Source organism: Acipenser ruthenus, chromosome 13 (genome assembly GCF_902713425.1).
Source record: "Acipenser ruthenus chromosome 13, fAciRut3.2 maternal haplotype, whole genome shotgun sequence".
NCBI lineage: Eukaryota > Metazoa > Chordata > Actinopteri > Acipenseriformes > Acipenseridae > Acipenser > Acipenser ruthenus.
Window position 1 is genome coordinate 4,475,712 of NC_081201.1, and position 19,644 is coordinate 4,495,355.

At 37.6% G+C, this 19,644-nt stretch overlaps 1 protein-coding gene across 3 annotated transcripts; it reads right to left on the reverse strand.

The window, feature by feature from the left end:
- Positions 1-262: 262 nt before the first annotated feature.
- On the reverse strand, positions 263-19,084 carry LOC117418478 (E3 ubiquitin-protein ligase RBBP6-like). 3 transcript variants are annotated; one of them, XM_034031579.3, is made up of 17 exons: positions 17,989-19,079; positions 14,954-15,053; positions 14,451-14,487; positions 11,354-11,398; positions 9,147-9,235; positions 8,949-9,045; positions 8,620-8,759; positions 8,115-8,287; positions 7,768-7,871; positions 7,196-7,572; positions 6,852-6,930; positions 6,596-6,656; positions 6,453-6,510; positions 5,449-5,799; positions 5,039-5,158; positions 2,951-4,783; positions 263-2,578 (listed from the first exon to the last, which is right to left on the reverse strand). In XM_034031579.3, the coding sequence occupies exons 1-17, from the start codon at positions 18,152-18,154 to the stop codon at positions 1,048-1,050; spliced, it is 5,361 nt and encodes a 1,786-aa protein (XP_033887470.3). In that variant the 5' UTR covers positions 18,155-19,079; the 3' UTR covers positions 263-1,047. The 3 variants fall into 3 exon arrangements, with proteins under 3 accessions (XP_033887470.3, XP_033887471.2, XP_033887472.1); XM_034031580.3 differs by lacking the exons at positions 263-2,578; positions 2,951-4,783; positions 5,039-5,158; ... (8 more) ...; positions 8,949-9,045; positions 9,147-9,235 and adding an exon at positions 10,103-10,921 and having other exon boundaries at positions 17,989-19,084; XM_034031581.3 differs by lacking the exons at positions 263-2,578; positions 2,951-4,783; positions 5,039-5,158; ... (8 more) ...; positions 8,949-9,045; positions 9,147-9,235 and adding an exon at positions 10,103-11,051 and having other exon boundaries at positions 17,989-19,083.
- Positions 19,085-19,644: the final 560 nt, after the last annotated feature.

The following is a 19,644-nucleotide window of genomic DNA, read 5'->3' on the forward strand; positions in this document are numbered from 1 at the left end:
CCAGTGTGCAACAGGTCCTTAACCTTCATTAGTCCCATCTAGCATTTCTGCTTAAATCATAGATCAATAGTTTAAACTTTTTTGTTTTTGTTGTAAATGTCCTAAAATGCCCTGCTGTAAATCTCATCTTACATGCTATTTTAACTAATATAAAGTGAGACTTTATAGTTACAATAAGAATTAGCAGTACCACAAAGAACCACCTCTATATATCTATAAAATAAAACATCCAACAAATATTTCAATAAATTTCATAAACGACTTTAAAAGTTTCCTGAAAAAATTTATTACAATCAAAACTCCATAGAAAGGCTTCATTTCACTGTAAATTATTCAGCTGATACAATTTAAATACAAGGCCTTGTGCCAGGCAATACAAAAATTCTAAACATGGGGGTGGAAAAGAAAAAAAAGAAATCACAGTACAGTAAACCCCACCTCTTATTTCTAGGGATATAACAGTTTGCCAGTATTTAACTTATACAACAAAATCCAGTCCTGCCAGTAACGTTATTGCCATCATAATTGTATACAATGAAGATATGATTACTCAAGCCACTTAAAAACCTAGGCTGGACTTGAGGTACATGTAGGCTTTTGTTCAGTTAGGCTTTTTGATAACACCATGTTAAACATCTAAAGTGCTTTCATTAAACGAGTAAAATATTCCTTATTTATTATTACTGGAGAACAACCCAAATACCAAGCTTCGAGACTGCATGAAGATCATTATTTTTTAAAAGCTATCTCTTACGAGACACAAACTTTAAAAATACATTTTCCAGATTTAAAAAACAAAACAAAAGAGAGGTATGCAACATCCATAGGCATTTAAGAGTGGGTAACCTCAACACTGTAGCTCAACCTTTTACTTTTGCATGGTCAATCTGGTATTTCTGTACATTATTTATAAGCCTCATTAACAAAAAAACAAAAATCAGCTGAGCAGCAATCGTACATGCAGCACATTTTAACCACGTTACTATTTACAAATTGGATTTTCTTTAAACTGTAACATTACAAATGACAATTTCTGATCTGTCTTTTTCATACAGATACTTTTGGTTTTTGGTCATCCTTTTCCTTGTCCTTGCTCTTCTTGGATTTCTTTTTCTTATGCTTGTGTTTTTGGCCTTTGTTTTCGGGGTCAGATTCGTTGCCAGCATGCTTCTTGTGTTTTTTGTGTTTCTTGTGCTTTTTGTGCTTCTTGTCCTTTTTTTTCTTCTTTTTCTTGCTGTCTTGGCTGCCGGCGGAGCTGGCACTGCTGCTACGGCTGTGAGGCTGGCTCTCTGAGGGGCTCTGGCTGCGGCTCACACTTGCACTCCTCTGGCTCCTGGTTGGGCTCAAACTGGGGGGAAGGGGGGCTGCCACCACCCCCGTCTCTTTAACTCGTTCAAGCTTAGTATTATGGTCAGATGCTTCACTGTCACCATCGCTCTCACTGTAGTCAGGCACGAAAGCAGCCTCGTCGGTTTCTCTAGCCAAGTCGGAGGACAGCCGGGTAGATCTGACGAGCAGTGGCTTGTTCTTATTGTGCTCACGCTCATTTCGGCCAACAGTTCTCTCCATGTCAGTCCTAACATCGGGGGATTCAGTCCTATGTGACTTGTAACCGCCATGATCCCTTTCCTTGTTGCTTCTCGTCTCTGAGGTTGCGTGTCTGTTTGAATCTTTACTAGGCATTTTGTCTGATCGATGGTCATCCACTACTGCACGCTTGGAATCAGGGGCATTTTTGTAATCTGTATGTGTCTTTTTGTCCCTTGCAGGGCTATGCTCAGTTCTCTTTGATTCTGTTGCGACTTTCCTTGGAATGTCAACATGCACATCCCTATCTCTGCTCTTTTGACTTGGAGCATGTTCTTTAGTTAGGGAAGGGGAGTCCCTCCTCTTGCTAGATTCTTTTAGTTTTTCTTCTTTACGCTTAGAGCTGGGGTAATCTCGGTTACTTCTAGCAGCTGTTGAATTGCCTTTAACTGAAGATGCCCGGGAACCAGCATTAGAATTTTCTACGGTCCTGTCTTTAGAAGAGGAGAACGAGGAGACACTTTTTTCACTCCCTTGATCACTGGTCCTCTCCAGGTTTCTTTCTTTGTCTGACTGGGAATCGGGTGCTTTCCTCTTTTCCATGGTCTCACTGTCTACAGCTGGTCGCTCCTTTTCTCTGATCTTCTCCTTTTCACCTACCTTCTCCTTTTCACTTGGCACAGTAGTCTTCAAAACTTTGGATTCAGACTGCAGTTCCTCCCCGTCAGGTTCCTTGGCCGCTTTGGATGTTTTCTCAGTCTGTGGAGAGTCCTCTTCAGTCTGTTTCATCTCGCTGGAAGATTTTACAGTGACATTTTTCACAGTAGCAGATTTTCCACTTCCAGCAACCAATGCTGACTTAGCATTATCGTCTTCCGATTCATAGTCTTCTTTCTCCCATTTTGAAAGAGGAACTTGGATCATAACAATTTCATCTTCTGCTGGAGTTGAGATGTCATTGTTGTATTCTTCCATGGTCTTCACCACTGTCTTTTTAATGTCCAGCTTTTCTTCTAGTCTTCTAACTGGGCTGCCTCCTGTGGAGCTAGTGCTATAAAAAGAGAAAGGATGGGACATTAGGAACATTTAAAAAGGTTTGCAAATATAAACTTCCAATGTGAGTGATCATTCCTTATTACTGAAAGCACCCAACCCTTTTGGTTTGCAGCACCCCCACACTGGGTAAGCCAGAAACAGCCTGACAAAGCTGGTATGAATATCTTGCAGCCTGTTACTAGTTTGAAAAAGGGGTCATGTTTCTAGTATTTACTAAAAATGATGATAAATTGAAACAAGTATACTTATAACATGATACTCCCTAAAGAGCTTATATTTTCATTATATATCTAACAGTTTAGGACACTTCACCTATACGTTTCAATTAGCTTTTTTACAACATTTTAAGAATTCTACAAAAACCTACCTGGTATAATCTACCAAGGTAGAAGCGGTTTCATCTGCAGCTTGCATTTTTCTTCGTATTTTAGTTTTCATTCTTTCTGGCCTAATCTTTTCTGCTCCATCTGTCATTTCTTCCGCTGGAGCTATGCTTTCCCTGCTTACAATCTTTTTGCCAGTCTCACGGTTGATTTTTATCTTCCTCACTGGAACAATGTTCTCTTCTTTATCCACCTTTGCCACTACAGGCTTGGCAATTGTCTTTTCTGGATATTTCTCAGGCTCAGGTTTAGGTTTTGGCGAATGCTTTGCCACTTGCTTGGCCACTTCTACAGTTTCAATTCTAGGGGACTTAATAGAAGGCATTTCAAGATCTTTTTCTAAATGTTTTTCTTCTTTTCTTTTCCTTTTCTCTTGTTTAACATCTGAGGTTTTTTTACATTTCTCCTCTATTTTATCTTTCTTTGGTTTCTCCTCTTTGCTTGGGAGATTGTCATGTTTAGATGTCTCCTTGACATACTCTTTCTTCTCCTTGACCTTCTCCTCTTTAACCACTTTAGGCTCTTGATGGTGTTTAGCTGGTTTCTGCTGTCCTTTGCGGGACAGAGGAGCCTTGTCCTCTTTCTGGGACACTTGCTGCTTTGAAGCTTCAGTCTTCTGAGAAGAATCTTCTTTAGGCTTTTTCATTGGGGGCTCCACACGTGAAGACTTTTCATTGTCTGCATCAACCTGCTTTTCTCTGGATGGCTTGTGGGTCTTCAACGAGGAGTCTTTTTTCGGGGCACTGCTTTCTGGCTTGCGTTTTAGTTTTTCACCCTTTGCTTTCACCTTCTCCCTTTTGTCTTTCTCAGTTACAGCTTTATAGAGGACAGATGTACTTTCCATGGGTTCATCTCTGACAGGGGTGGCATCATCTCGGCATGGAGGCATCAGTATAGAATCCCCCTTACCCTCATCACCGCCAGTGGGCTTTCTGGAGCCATCTAGAGAACCTACAGTGGGGAACAGTTCATTCTCATCACCTTTCCTCTTTTTCCTGTGCTTTTTGTGTTTAATACCCTTTCCATCAGCTGGAGGATTACCTGTTTCTTTTTCCTTTGATTTTCTAGGCTCTTTGCTGCTTCCATGTCCTTCTTTATAGACAAACTTCTCCGGATAGTTTCCAGGCACATTACGAATTCTCTGGCTCTGCCCAGGTGGAGGGTACTCCTCTCTGCGACCTCGATTGTATGGTGAATTGTCCCGTCTGACGACCGGTGGGCCAAACCGCTCTGGAGTGAAATGTTCCCTATTAGATGGAGGAGGCCTAGGCCTTGGCTGATTGCCAGGGGGGGTGTAGAATTTGTTATACCACTCTCGATACTTCCTTTCCCACTCCCTGTATCTTTCCCTCTCGAAAGGGTCTCTCTGGTCCACAGAACGACCATAGCAAGCCTTGGCATCATAGGGGGGCGGCTCTCTATATCTGTTGAAGTACTCTCTGTCACCTTCAGGATGTGGCAGTGGTGCAGGTCGTTTACTGGGAGCATGGCCCTGGTAACCTGGAGATCTTGAACGGGAGCGATACCCTCTGCTGCTGCTGCCGCCTCCTACTCCTCCTCCTCCTCCACCTCCTCCTCGATATGCAGGGGACCTAGACCGAGACCGGTGATATCCGTGTGATCGCGACCTGGAGCGGTAACTACGGCTCCTGCCTCCCCCACCTCTTCTGGTGTACACTGGAGATCTGGAGTAGGAACGAGAATGAGATCGGCTGCCAGACCTCGAGTAGGAGCGAGACCTGGAGGATCGCGATCTGGATTTTGAGTAAGAGTAGGAGCTGCCACTGAACGATGATCCGCTGTATGGCGACTTTGATCTGTTAGGGAAATTAAAATAACAAGGAAGTGAGCTTCATTTCATAGCATTTTGTTTCATGACTTTCAGAAGATGCAAATACAAAGTGTATGCCCGCATATGTCAATTAAATCCTATTTGCATATATTTTAATAGCTGTGCTGAAAATTAGATTTCTGGATTTTTTTTTTTTTTTCTTCACAAATACAGCATGACTAATGTTAACATTTAACAAAAATATTAAATTGACCCAAAAAGAACCTGAAACAAAACTTGCCTTGAATAGGATCGCCTCCTTTCCTTTTGGATTTTTCTGTATTCCAGTAATTCTTTAGCGAAGTCATTGGTAAACTCATCAAGCTTAGACTTCTCCCTAGCAACGAAGCGACAGTTGGAACTATTTATTGAAAAAAAACAGGGAGAGATAAAACTTGAAAGTTAAAAAACAGGCAATTTATAATCAAATTAGTATTAAAAAACAACTGTTTTAGGTTCTTTTAATACCAAAAAAAAGGTTTGAAAATAAACAGGTAAAATATTCCAGTTTACCCAAAACGCATTTAATTAAATAATCTGAAAGAATTGCCACAGGTTATGCAACTAATTTATACAAAACATTTTATTCCTAAGATTACTAAGGGGGGAAAAATGGTCTGCAATTGTAAGATGTTATGAATGTCAACTTACTCTTCTTTTAGTCTACGCTGTTGCCTGTAGAACTCTTCTCTAGATAGCGGGGGTGCCTGTGGGATGGTAGGAATGGCACTGCCCTGTGCTCCAGTAGTTACAGGGGGAACCCATGGAGCTGCAGCAGTTGTTGAGACTGGAGGGAACAATGGAGGGGGTACGGCGTATCCAGCAGTAGGAGGCTGAAACAGAGGCGGGAACTGAGGAAGTGATACTCCAGGTGGAAGAGGCAAGGCGTGGGAGGGAGGAGCGAAGTGTGATGGGGGAGGCACGTAAACAGGGGCCATGGATGGCAAGGTAGTCGTTTGTGTTCTGGGAGGCCGGTCACTCTGTGGTCGACCTCTGTTTGATCTGTGGTATAAAAAGTAAAAATGATAGTGAATTAAAATTGTGAATAGCCTTCATTATTACAACCAGTTGGAAGCTACAATTACAACTCCATGATCTAGACTAATACCCTCACAAACTTATGTTAAGGACTGAACAATTGTGAATATTACTAAAAATGTTCTCGACAGACACCTCACTCACTCTCTCTCTGTCTCACACACAACCCTATAAAATTTTGACTTCAGTTTCGTAAGGAAAGAGAAAATATAACTTGCGTTTGAGGAACTGTACAGGGAGACGTTGATTCTTTCATTGAAATTTGTTAGCGCACGAGTTTCCCAAATTAAAACAGTATCCAAACTCAGTCTTCATACACAAAATGGGGATTTTATTCTTAATACAAGGACGGTAAAACACGACTGACGTGTATCTGAGTGTTGTATATACGAGTGCTGACTCTGTGTGTGTGTGTGTGTGTATTGTGGTCAGCAGGAAGTCAGACTGACGAGGGACAAGCGTTAATCCAAAGTTATATACTTTAGGGAAAAAGGTAGGGATACTGAAATGGCATGGTGTGGAATTTCTATGTAGGAGGTGGTTACACAGTTCCTACCATTTAAGGTGATATAACTAACACAATATATTGTGCTCTTGCAAAGTTTTGCTCTACTTACATATCCCAGCCTTGTCGATTGCCTCCAGGTCGAATAGTGCCGGTTCTCATTGGCGGACCTGAAAAGAAAATTAAAACACACATTAGAGAAGATGAACATTTAATATATGTTTGTTTCTTTAAGTATGCCTACTTCATTCTTACCTGTTGTAGGTATACAGTGGCCAACTGAATGAGGTTGACCAAGCACAGGAACCTGGTATCCCTATGGGGGGGATAAATGATTTATTATGCAACTTTGACATACATCTGAGCAACTTGTATCAGCCAATAGCATTTAATAAAGTTTGACAAAAACAGTAATGATTCGTTTTCAAAGAACGTCTGAAGGAGTTTTATTTAAAAATGGTGTTTTGCTTATTGAGCAAAAACTACTTAAAATGCAAAAGATTTGCTTTACCTTTGGAAGAGACATAGTTATAGATGTATCTGCAGAAACCATCACAGATGTGACAGGAGTTGCAATTTTCTCAGGCTCTCTGAAATAAGAAAATCCATTTGAAATTACAGCCATTTGTCAGATTCTGAGAGTCATTTATCTTGAAGAATGCAAAGCATGAAAGGGACTAGATGTCAACACAAATGTCTGCTTTAAAAATACATGAATAGAATATATTGACCAATACAAGGTACTTGCCAATTTAGTTTCAATCCTTCCAATATTCCCATGTAATTGATGTAATAAGCATAGCAGTAATATAAAACATGTGGATAAATGCAGTCCTTTCTTTTAAGTACACTTACTTTACTGAAACAGGTTCTTCGTGCTTCACTTGTGGCTGTGGAGAGGGCACCGACGTGGACACTTCTGAAGCAGGGCTACTGGTGACCAGATTCACCTGGACAGTTGGTGCAGCGGGTTGAACAGGGGCAGGGGTCTGTGTCTGGTGCAGCACCGGAGCATGTATGGCAGCAGGAACAACAGGGGGAGGAATAGCAGCAACAGGAGGGATATTAGCCATGAGAGGATCCTGCTGCCTGGAGGATGTCGGTCTTGCAGCTGGCTGGACAGGACGCTGCACTTGTGGCCTGGACTGGCCCTGCATCGGTGCAGTTTGCGGAGCCTGTCCCTTACGAAGCCTTTTGGTGTAGCCAGTTTCATTTTTAAAATTGTTTACAGCCTTAAAAAGGAGGAGAAAAAATATTGCATCATGTTCATTAAATGTTAAATTGCATAAAGAAAAATTGTAGCACATTTGTGGGTAAAGAGAAAAAAAAATTGCTCCCTCCAAGATAAAACTAGAATTTGAAAATTTGTTTACATTTTGGTAACACAAATTTTATACATCATGGAAGCTAAGAAACTGAAAAATTACCTGTCGTAAAAATTTATTGGCAATCAAGCAATCAGGTGAAACTTCTGTCTGATTGCAAGTAGGACACATATGTTCATCTGACTCTAGAAGAAATGTTCTAATACCTGCAGATGAAATCAATTGTTAATTACTATTACAAAAAAATTACTTGTTTAGAAAATGCAGCTTTTAAAATGATACATCACATAAACTTTCAAGATGTGCCCCTTTTCTGTACATTTAAACCAGTAAGTTCACAATCTATGTGGGTATTTTTCAATCTTAATACATTCCATTTTTATAGCACGTGCCAGCCCAGATTTTCTATACTTGCTATTTTAAACACTGAAAGTTTCCAACACACTTACAATCATCACAGTAACTGTTTCCACAGCATGGAATTACGACTGCATCATTCATGATATCCTTGCAAATCAGGCACAGCAGCTCATCAGGGATAGGGTCCTCCTCCTCAGAAGATGAAGACTGCTCCTGGGGTAGAAAAGGTGGCTTCTCCTTTTTTCCAATGGCGTACGCCTCGCTGGAATTAAAATGAAAAAGTGTGACTTTGCTCGGTGAACATTAAAATAGTCAGAAGCAGTAAAAAATAATTAGAGCTGAAAAGTATTACAGAAACCTGGCTGAGCTGACTGAATATAGGGAGCCACTTCATAGAGTAAATGGTGTGGTAAAAATAGCACAAGCCTCACAAAAGAAACAATACAATTTGTCCCTCTGTCACTTTTCCCTTGTTGGGGCTATTTCCATAAGCACTAACTAAATATATATTTTTAATTATCATAGTATATAGTTGGCAAGAAATCGTTTTTGCTAAAATAAGCCAGTGAGGATACCTTCTTTGAAAATACTCACGCATCAATAGTTGGAATAGCGTATTTCCCAGTGTTTGTAAGCATGGCTCCTTTCATATTCGGGTCATCAACCTCCATCATGAAGCTTCGAGGAATACCAGTGCTCTTTTTTATCCTTGGACCTGCTTCAAAAGTTTTGTCCTAAAAAAAAAACATTAAATGATCTTTAGCTGTTTGCTTGAAGTACATTTCATAGATGCCACCAGAATACACTGAAGATGTATTAAGTATGATGTACTTAATCTTAAGAAACAAACCCAATTTATATTTAATATCTTCTTCATAACAGGAATGTCAACATGGTCTGATTTTAACAATAAATGTACCTACCCCATTGGTTGGGCAGTTTTTAATATAGTGTCCAGTTTTCTCACAGCGAAAGCAAGTGTAATTGGGTGGTGGAGGCCCAAATAGTTTCTTCATGTAACTGCAGAAGAGAAAGTTAACAAGTTACAATTTTACTTCTTCAAAATGATCTTTTGACTCTCTACAAAAAAATAAAATGCTTTGAAGGTTTTTAATACTTACTGAACTGGATCATAATCATGGCTGGACTGTGACATCATAGCTCGAATTTTATCGTCTTCGGATGCATTAGCTTCGGCCAAATTGGCGGTCTGTTCAATAGGCAATTTTTTGATATACAAAATTAGGGGTAGGGGGTGCTACAGACTCCATACATTCGAACTTTCAGTAGTGCACACAACACATCCTGTAAAGAGCAGTAGTCTGTATCTGTCTACACTAGAAAAAATGTTTCAATGCTGAATACTACCTGATCGGAGATGAAATGGGGAGTTCCTTTAGCCTTCAACCTTGCAATGGTTTTTGACTGGCTAATTGTGTATGGAGTATTTACAAAATAATGAATCCATTAGGCCCTGTTCATATCTGGTTTAAAATGGATAACAACTGTGTTATACTGTATTTCCTTGTGTGAAATTTAGTTTAACAAATTATATTTTCCACTCTGCAATAAATATGTACCGGTACATTACTACATAGAAAATGTAACCTTAAATGCTAATTTTAAAACAAAGAAAACACTGCTGGGTGTATCAAAGTTAAAAGTTATAGTTGGGAGATGCTGAAACAGAAAGCTACTATTCAGCATTGATGGTAAAGACACTATGCACAATAAAACTGGTCTACCTGGAAAACTGCAAAAATGTACAGCCTCAAGGTCTACAAACAAAGACTACAGTTGCATAGCAGTTTATGCCATTGTAGGCTTACCAAACTACTAATTATTCAGGGCTAAGAACTGAGCTTAGAACACTGTAAAGCCCAAAATGGCTTCAACTGCTTTGAAACAGAAGTTTTCCTGTTACAGTAAAAAATACCTGAATATGTACAGATATGCCCAGGGTCTAAGAAAAAATAAAATAAATAAATAAAATCCCCAAACATTCACAAGCTCAACCAAACAATTAACACTTTCACTTGAATCACAACTCATTTCTACACTCATTCATAGAACACGCTGCCTGTTTAAACAGTTTATTTTGCAGACCTAACATACAATGTTATGATGACAATAGAAAATCGTCCATTTACAAATGACGATTCGTTAAGAAAAAAAAAAAATCCATCAATTCATTATTTATGACACTTTGTCACTGCAGTTGACAGTTACAATCACCGACTACAAGCACAAATTGATTTGTTTGAACCCAGTTTGAGCAGAAATTATAATTAAAAAAACAACAACAAAAAACACATTTGTAACATAAATAAACCGAATTCTTAAGTTAGCAAACTTCTAAATATTAACCAAAAGGTTCTATTTGAAATTCACCTCAAAGGGAATTACCAAATAAAGATAATACAGAAGCAGGCCTTACATATTTTCCCGTAATAATTAGCCCAATCTAAGGTTAGACTATGCACAGTAAATATGACTATGGCAATGCTGGTTACAGAGCAGATATTTTAGTAGAATAGTCATTGTAATATTTAGTAGCCAGGTTTAATTATTGCTCTGTAATATGAAACCATTGATCAATATTAAACAGGAACATCCCTTATAAATTACTTAGTTTTAAATAAAATTAAACAGCATTATTATTTTTCAGTTTATACTTTAGAATCTGTGTTCAAACAAATCCCCAGCATATAAATTCAGATGGCTGATTAAATGCCACACAACAACATACACATTTACATGGCATAATAGAATGAACAGATACAGAGTATACAGTCGTTTAGGTTGTAAATACTGTACAAAAAATGCAAATCTTTTGCAGTTTTGAAATCACAGAAGTCCATTGGTATACAGCCATGGAACAAGGGTACGGCAGATTCTTCATAAAAAAAATGGAAAAAACCGTAATCAATGAAAAAAAAAACAAGGAGGAATAACGAAACGAAAGCCAATTTTCTGGGATGCGGTAACGGTTTTCTTCATGGTGCCTTGAAGATGTACCCGCATTGCTTTAACATGGTGAGAGACTCAAGTTACTCCCCTTCCATCATCACCACAGTACCGACTCTTTACAGGACTATACATGCATACGTTTCACACAAACTTCAGGCACTTACTTTAACATGATCACATTCTACTTGTATCATTAAGGTTCAGAACAATACAAAAGGGGTGAATTATAAAATTGTTAATAAAAATGCAAACATTCATTAAAAAAAAATACAATGAACCTTTAAATAAAACAAAAAGAGAAATAAAAACTTTGAGTGAATAATTCAAGAAAAAAAAAATTATATATATATATATATACCTTAGATAGCTGGGCCAGTGTAATAGAAGCAGCAGACTCATCAATCTGTTCATGGAAAATTAAAAAAACACTTCAATTTAATACTATGATGAGGCACACCAACACAAATTGACCTTTGTAAAGTTTAATGACTTTAAACCTGTCAGTACAAAACTAAATCAAGATGTCTAACAATCCAGTCCCTTAACAAGATGTCTAACAATCCAGTCCCTTAACTGAAGTCTTTGCTTTTTATTGTTGGACCCTTCATTGTAAGATTAATCTTGAGAAGTACAGTACTGACATATACTGTTCTTGATACAAAACAAGCTGTACAAAAAAAAAATCTTCTAGGCTCACTATCTGCTGCCATTTTAACCACAGGGCATGGACATGGTTTGATTTCTAGTGACTTTTCAGCAACCCAGTGATTGTGTACAACAGAGGATTACACCACTCACTGTTTTGTGTGTAGCAAAAACTATGGTTTGCCTCATTTTGTGGACTGGCCCCTACACAAGCATGCAAGATAACTATATATTATATTCAGAATTGATAAACTGCGGGGCTCCCGAGTGGCGCATCCAGTAAAGGCACTCCGCAGAGTACAGGATGCGCCCTATAGCCTGGAGATCGCCGGCCGTGGACAGTTCCCAGGGGGTGGCACACAATTGGCCGAGCGCCGCCCGGGGTGGGGAGGGCTTAGGTTGCCCAGGGCTGTCCTTGGCTCACAGCGCACCAGCGACCCCTGTAGACCGACCAGGCACCTGCCTGTGTGGTCCTCCAACGCTGTAGCTCTGAAGGTAGCTGCTAACGGCACACGTTTCGGAGGACACGTGTGCTCGTCTTCGTCCCTCCAGAGTCGGTGTGGGGGTTGCAGTGGTGAACCAGGCTCAAAATTGGCGATTCCAAATTTAAAAAGATTTGATAAATCGCAAGGGGATTCCATTAAAATCTGAAAAGTCTTAATATCCAGCCTTGATTACATTTTTTTTTTTTTTTTGTTTAAACAAAAAGCAAGCAGACTGGGTAGCGATCCGCAATTCAGGAACAACTAGAGATTAATTTAACAGGCTACTACTGTATAATGGGCGCTCCATTATAACAAATACAACATTATAACAATGAAAATGTGTCAAATGCTATACTAGAACATGGGGTTGACACTGATTCAGCACCAACCCAGACAACACTGTGTAAAAGAATATCTTACGTAAATGTGTTAATCTTTAACTTTTGGAGGGGTACAACAGGTTCCCAACATCACAATAAACAGATCTGATACACAATGTGTACTCCTGGTGTTGAGAATTCTACGACAGGAAGAAGTCTGGGAGCTACATTGGTACCAAATGTGTACATTGTTCTATATATTAAAGAAAGGTAATATTTTAAACCATACAGAATAGCTTGGGAAATATGTACAACAAGATTTAATTTTTGCGATTAACATAAAGATCTTTAAAATATGGTTATTTACTAAAACTGTGACCTTAGCTGGGTGTCAGATTTAGAGTAATTCTGAATTTATTTACTTGTTCTTCAATCCTAGAGAGCTATCTTCGTCAACAGGTCTGTTGAAAGTAAATTTTGTCTAATCGAATACATTGTTAATTATACTAAAAATAAATTATATATGCTTTTTAGGCATCAGTAATCAAGCATTTCTTAATAAAGGACCCAAACACAGTCTGGTCCTAAAATCTGGAATTTCCGAGCAGAAGCTTGTGTATAAAGGATTATCAGTTGAAAAGGTTAAAGGACGTGACATTACTTTAAATAATTTGTGGAAGCTATGCTTCATCACGTTCATAATTGGGATATGCTAACCCTAATGTGCAGAGGCTTACTGGTCTGGTGACCAATAGTGAAGACTGGCCTGAGGACCAACAATAAATGAAAGTAACTTGTAGTACAGGGAACACACAAGGTCTTTACGGTTTACATGATGTCAATATTTTATTAACAAAATAATATATTCTTTGTTTCTTACACAGCATAAAAACTGCCACTTGTATATCAGTTTAGCTCATTGTGTTACCATTACCTTATTTGCAAATATGCTGCTGGACTTGGGTTTAAATAGCATTGAAAAATTCCTTTTGAGAGATACGTTTTCCAAAGCAATTTTAGTTCTGAGCAGAAATTGTATTTTATCCCTCAATGGAAAACACATTGTCTGGGCTGTCATTTTTAACATTTGAAGAGCTAAGGCTCAAACAATTGGCGGATTAATACTACACAAGTATACGTAGAAAATGATGGTTTTAAAAATGTTGAAACTACTGAATTTCCAAAAACAAAACCGAAATATTTAGGAAGGTATAATTTGATCCCAAATCATCCTTCAGCAAGTCGATCAAATAAACAGTCCATCCTCTCTAACTCTACCCTTAGGAACTAACCAAATGGGTGCGCGTTAAGGCCTTACAACAAGTATCGTGCAAAAGGAATTAATGCACGTCTGGAGCCCAAGATTTAGCAGCTTAGCTGTTTGAGCCTTGGCTGTGATAACATACATTTTATATACTGCAAGCAGTCCAACAATTAAGAATAAACATGTAGGTGTGCCTTATCAGTTCCAGAACCTTGTAACAATAAAATCTTAAAAATCGGAAGCTGTGCGATACAATGTAAAATGAAAGATATGACACAAAACTTTTTTTATTATTAGAAAACAAAAACCACACAACAGCTTTTACAGATGCAATACTTAAGACAGACAAGTTCTGAACATGCCATCATGTCCACCTACTTAATTGCCACATGATGTGAATGATCACACATGTATCTGTACAACTGAGTTATATAGGAATATTTATCCAATTTTCAATATGAAATACAGTGCATTACCCTGCACAAATACCAGTTTTCACACAGAAAAAAATGTGCAAATATGGAAATTAAAATGTTTTTTTTTTTTTTTTTTACTTCCACAAAATACATTGTGTTACAACATATACTATCACCTGAAGTTTACTACTTCACAGTATAGTTTGTTTAAAAATAAAATAAGCTATTTTTAAACATTAAGCACTTAAATATATATTTTATATATAGTTTAAAAGGAAAGAAATTGTGAGATTGTGTGTTTTTTTTTGTTTTGTTTTTTACATACGGCTTTTGAGGATCCACCTGAAGATTCAGTACGATCACTGGAACAACAAAAAAAGGAAAATGTTAACATGTGCATGCCAGCTATAAGCCATTTATGAGCCCACCAAGCAGACGCAGCCTGTCTGCTGCGTCTCTCATCCGTGTTGCATATATATATTATATATATATATATATATATATATATATATATATATATATATATATAAAAAACGATAGTTCTTTTTATAAAAGCACCGCCCACATCCCATTTTGGAAAGGTTCCTTTCCAGTGCCATCTGCTTTATAGTTTATACTTTTGTACTTTCACAGATGTTCTTTAAAAGAAAAGAAAGTGTATTAGAAATGAGTCAAACACTAAAACAGGGCGCACTGAAAGGATCCAAAGTCAATTACCTTATGGGACATCTTGAATTAAACATTTAACCTGCACAACTATTTCCCCTTAGCATAAGATTGCAAAAATACATAAAACATTGACCTCAACTGAAGTGAAACCATACTTACATGACATATGTTTTGCTAGTAGTCTTAACTCCTCCAATAGGAATCCTTCGAATAATGACAGAAGAATTTTTGGGAATAAGGGCACTATCATCCGTGTACTCTGTAAAGGAACCACAAAATGCATGTTTAGTAATTTCTCACACTGTACCACAATGCCAAGCCTAAAACATATCAAATAGTCCCAGTGCAGAACAGCACATGTGGGGATCGGCAGGTTGACTGTTAGCAATTACAGCACTGAGCAAAATATCTTGAAAAAGAACAACAGCTATGTTTCCATCAACAAGACAAACCAATTTCTAGAGAACTTGCAAAATTTCGCACAAACATTTGTAAATCTTATCGTACAAAAACAGGCTTCTATCAAACTGGTTTCTAGCGCACAAACAGCTATACGTAACATCACAAGTTTAAAAAAAAAAAAAAAAAAAAAAGGTCATCGCATAATAATAATGTTCTTGATCCGAAAAGAAAAAATTAGATGCATTTCCATCCATTTTTTTCTATTAGCTTGCTAGACTAGCATATAAACTCTAGAGAATAACCAACTTCACTGAGCATTCTGGTTATATAACGTGTAGCTGGAATGAAAATGGACAAGGTACAATGTATTTTCAAGAATTAACTGAAATGTTGAGCTACAGATAGATAGACATCTCTATCCATATATGTGTTGTGGTGACCTGACAGGGAATTACCATTGTACAACTTTTCATATTTTTTTGAAGCTGTATTGTGCCCCTCAAATGTAATTTAAGTAATCATTAATAATAATAATAATAATAATAATAATAATAATAATAATAATACTAGATAGATAGAATGGCAGTCCAGTGTCAGATACCCTCCAGAGATAGCTGCATGGAAACCTACAAAAAGTTATTTCAATAATGCCAACACAACAGTTTGGCAAAAGCTGTAACAATTTATAACAGGTAGCATCTTCAAAATAATTGCCACAAAAATGTTCCTCAATTCCACTGCCTTCCAAAGACCACTGTAGTGCATAAACTGTTGCCAGAAACAATGAGAAATTTGGTGACTGACTACCTTTTCAGTGAAACCCTGAAATCAGCAGTTTGTGCGCAGAATTTCTGATAAAAGTACTGACCGAAACAACACGAGTCAACTTTATTTAATATTGTTTTGTAAATGTTGAAGCAGGTGCGCTCTGAGTTTTTTAAACCAACACAAATATCTGGATGCTATAATGCAGAAAATCTGAGTGCAGCCATATTCAGTTTTTTGGAAAATGAACAAAATAATGATCCAGTACAGAAAATGGTGTGGTTTAAAAATCAAGCAGTGAGTCAGGAATGCTATCACAGCATAATCAGGTATGTTTATTTTATATCACAATTAAATGTACACAATACTAACGGACATGATATATGACCATGTCCTAGTGAGGTCAGTATTTTGTAAGGTGTCTGTCATGTAACACGACTGTGGTCCTGCATATGACTATTTGTTTATTTAGCAGACGCCTTTATCGGCGACTTACAGAGACTAGGGTGTGTGAACTATGCATCAGCTGCAGTGTCACTTACAACAATGTCTCACCCAAAAGATGGAGCACAAGGAGGTTAAGTGACTTGCTCAGGGTCACACAGTGTGTCAGCTGGGATTTGAACCGGGGACCTCCTGGTTACAAGCCCCTTTCATTAACCACCGGACCACACAGCCTCCTGCTGGTGGGACTTTGCAAGAAACCACAAGATTGTTGACAGTCCAGTTTGCTTACATTCGCCAAAGGTAATTCACAAACTTTCCTCTTTATATAAGTTCTTGCTCAAAAGAGCCAACTTCCCTACATATACATACAAACACAATAGACTTTTGCAATAGCCATATTCCCACTAAAAATAGCTAGAAAACAGTGATATGAATAACGACAGGGTTTCTTGGCCATCTTCCCGAAGAAATACTTTTGTAAAACTCATCTTCCCACTAAAAATATGTATTTCTCCTGCTTGTCTCATAAAACAATTTCTAATACAATCTTCAGCAAACAAGCTGGCATATTCCCACAAAAAAATAGAAAAATACAAAATGAAATCAAAAAAATCAAAAAAAAAAATCTTACTCGTGTTCCTAGCGTAAATATTAAAAAAAAACAGCGATTTGAGTAACTGTAGTGTTTGGCATATGACATAAACCAGGCATTGCCATCTAGTGTACAGGGGATTTATTGCAGGCAATCTTCCCGATCTTCATTTTAGACGACCACACTTGTGAACATCATTTACCGTACATGATACATTTTAATCCACCCCTATCGGACGGATTTTTTTTTGTTTGCTCGCATGAATTAACCAAATTTCGCCTGTTTCGCAGTTGTCGAGTTTTTTTTATGCATGCGTTTTAGCATGAAAACATAGCTTCCTGTTAACATTGAACTATTACTAGGCGGAAGTTGGCCAGTATGTTCTCCATTTCTCAAAACATCCGCCAACAATTAGTTACCAAACATTCCTTACATACAATACTATTCGCCCATGGGCCACGGCTACTAGGAACATGAATTAATTCCATAACTCGGCCACAGAAATAGTGTTGCACAAAAACTCGAGTTAATATATCTAATTTAATTAACGTCAACTTTAGTTTAATGTCGCTACTGATGCATTTCTTTGTCTAAGTACGGGAACAGTTACTACCAGCACACAAGGCCAAGCCATTGTTTTCGACTCGAGTTCTTGTACTTCACTGCAAAAGTTAGTGATCGGTTGGTCTTGCAACGTTTTATGATTACAGTTCAAATTCAAATCATAAAAAATAAATCGTTTGGTTCTGTTAGAACAAAATTTCGAAAATAAAATGCAGCACAACCTTGCACAACCACTTTCGAAATGTCTATCCGCCATGTTTGCCTGACGTTACATTAAATTTAAAAGGCCAACTTCAAAGCAAATGTACTCATCCAACTAATTGTATTCTTCCAGTGGCTTGTGTAACACACGCAGTTAACAAAAACAAAGCATTTGTAACAATCAACGATCAACCAATAATACATTGCCTTATTAATTTATTACCTTCTTTAGTCTGTGCATTGGTAATCTGAAGATCGCAATCCACCGCCTTCAGCCTCTCTCTTCCCATGATCTGCTTTTTCAGGTCACATAATGTGATGTTGAGTCCATCAAAAGTGACCGTGTCATAGTTCAGTTTAGAGGAAAATTTATAATGTACACAGGACATTTTATGAGATTACACAAGGTCTAACAAATTAAAACAAAGGATGCACAATCAATGGTGGATTAAATGTTAAAAAAATCTATCTAGGCATTTTATATGTTCGATTCACGATCTGACAAAAAAAACCTAGAAACTTTAAATTAAGTTCAGGATTCAATTTTGTAGTTATATATGGAATAGAAATGGAAATCGAATCTAATCTGATTCAACTACACGGGCATAAAGGTCATCAATTAAATGGAGAAAATTATCAAATAGGTTCTTTAAAAGTCCATCATTTAAACAATTGGGCGCTGACGTCCTCTCAAGCAAATGTCCAAAACGTGAAATTTCTTCGTCGACAATTGGTAATAAAGATAATACAACTGAAGAAATAGTCACTGGAGTTGAGGCCCACTGGCCTTTTTTCTCAGTCCACGATACCGGGACCGACGATTTCAGAAGTCTCTTCTTTGTCGATGGTTCATTTTTAGTCCAAATAACGACAGAAATTGATTATCCAGAAACAAATAACGTCAACAAAAACGAAATCCCCTTTCCCCAACAATTCACACCGTCGACAATAAGTAAAATAAAATGAAAAGCAGATGAGAAATCTATATTCTAAGCAAAGAGACGCCTAAAATGGCCTCCCTTTCTGTTCACCAAAACAAAAGCGGCCCTGGGAGCTCGGGGTGACAACACAAACAGTGGTCTCACATCCATCAGACTTGTCAGCAGACATAAATGCCCTTTAACTCGACCCCCTTTCCAAAATCTGAAGAACTGTCGTTTTAAATAATCTACTTGATGTTTATTTGGAACTTTTCGATAACAATAAATACATAAATAAATAAAACACAACACTTCTTCAGCACGCTCAAATTCACTATGGCGATGTCACAATCGAGACACGGGTTTTCCGCGATGAAACGCAGGGGGCACGTAACACTGCGTCATAATATAAACGCACATACGTAAGAATCACAGCTAGCTGAGCGTCGGTACTCGCTGTATTTTCTAATAATTGTGGTCAAAATAGTTGCTTTTTGGTTTGTTCTGAGAGCAAACCTTTTAAAAACAGAGTATATGACTGTTTTATTTGTTTTCTGTTTTGATACTATTTATTTTTTTAGTTTGTGTTTCTATTGTGTGAAGATAATATTTTAGTTAGTGTTTTTGCATTGTTTATTAAATTATTAAACCCACGAAATATAAAGGCCATAGCACATTTGAAAACTATTTTTTATGTATAAATCCACCTTTAAAATTTAGAGAAATCTAGGAAAGCAAAATAAAAGCATTAGAGTCAAGCACATATCGCTAAACTTATACAATGAACCATATCTTATCTCAAGAGCAATTGAAAACACTGCGTCCCTTTTTGTGAGCAAACTTTATTACATAATACACGTACAAAAGAAAGAGTGGGTTGCAATTTATTATTATTATTATTATTATTATTATTATTATTATTATTATTATTATTATTATTATTGTTCGTGCACTGATAG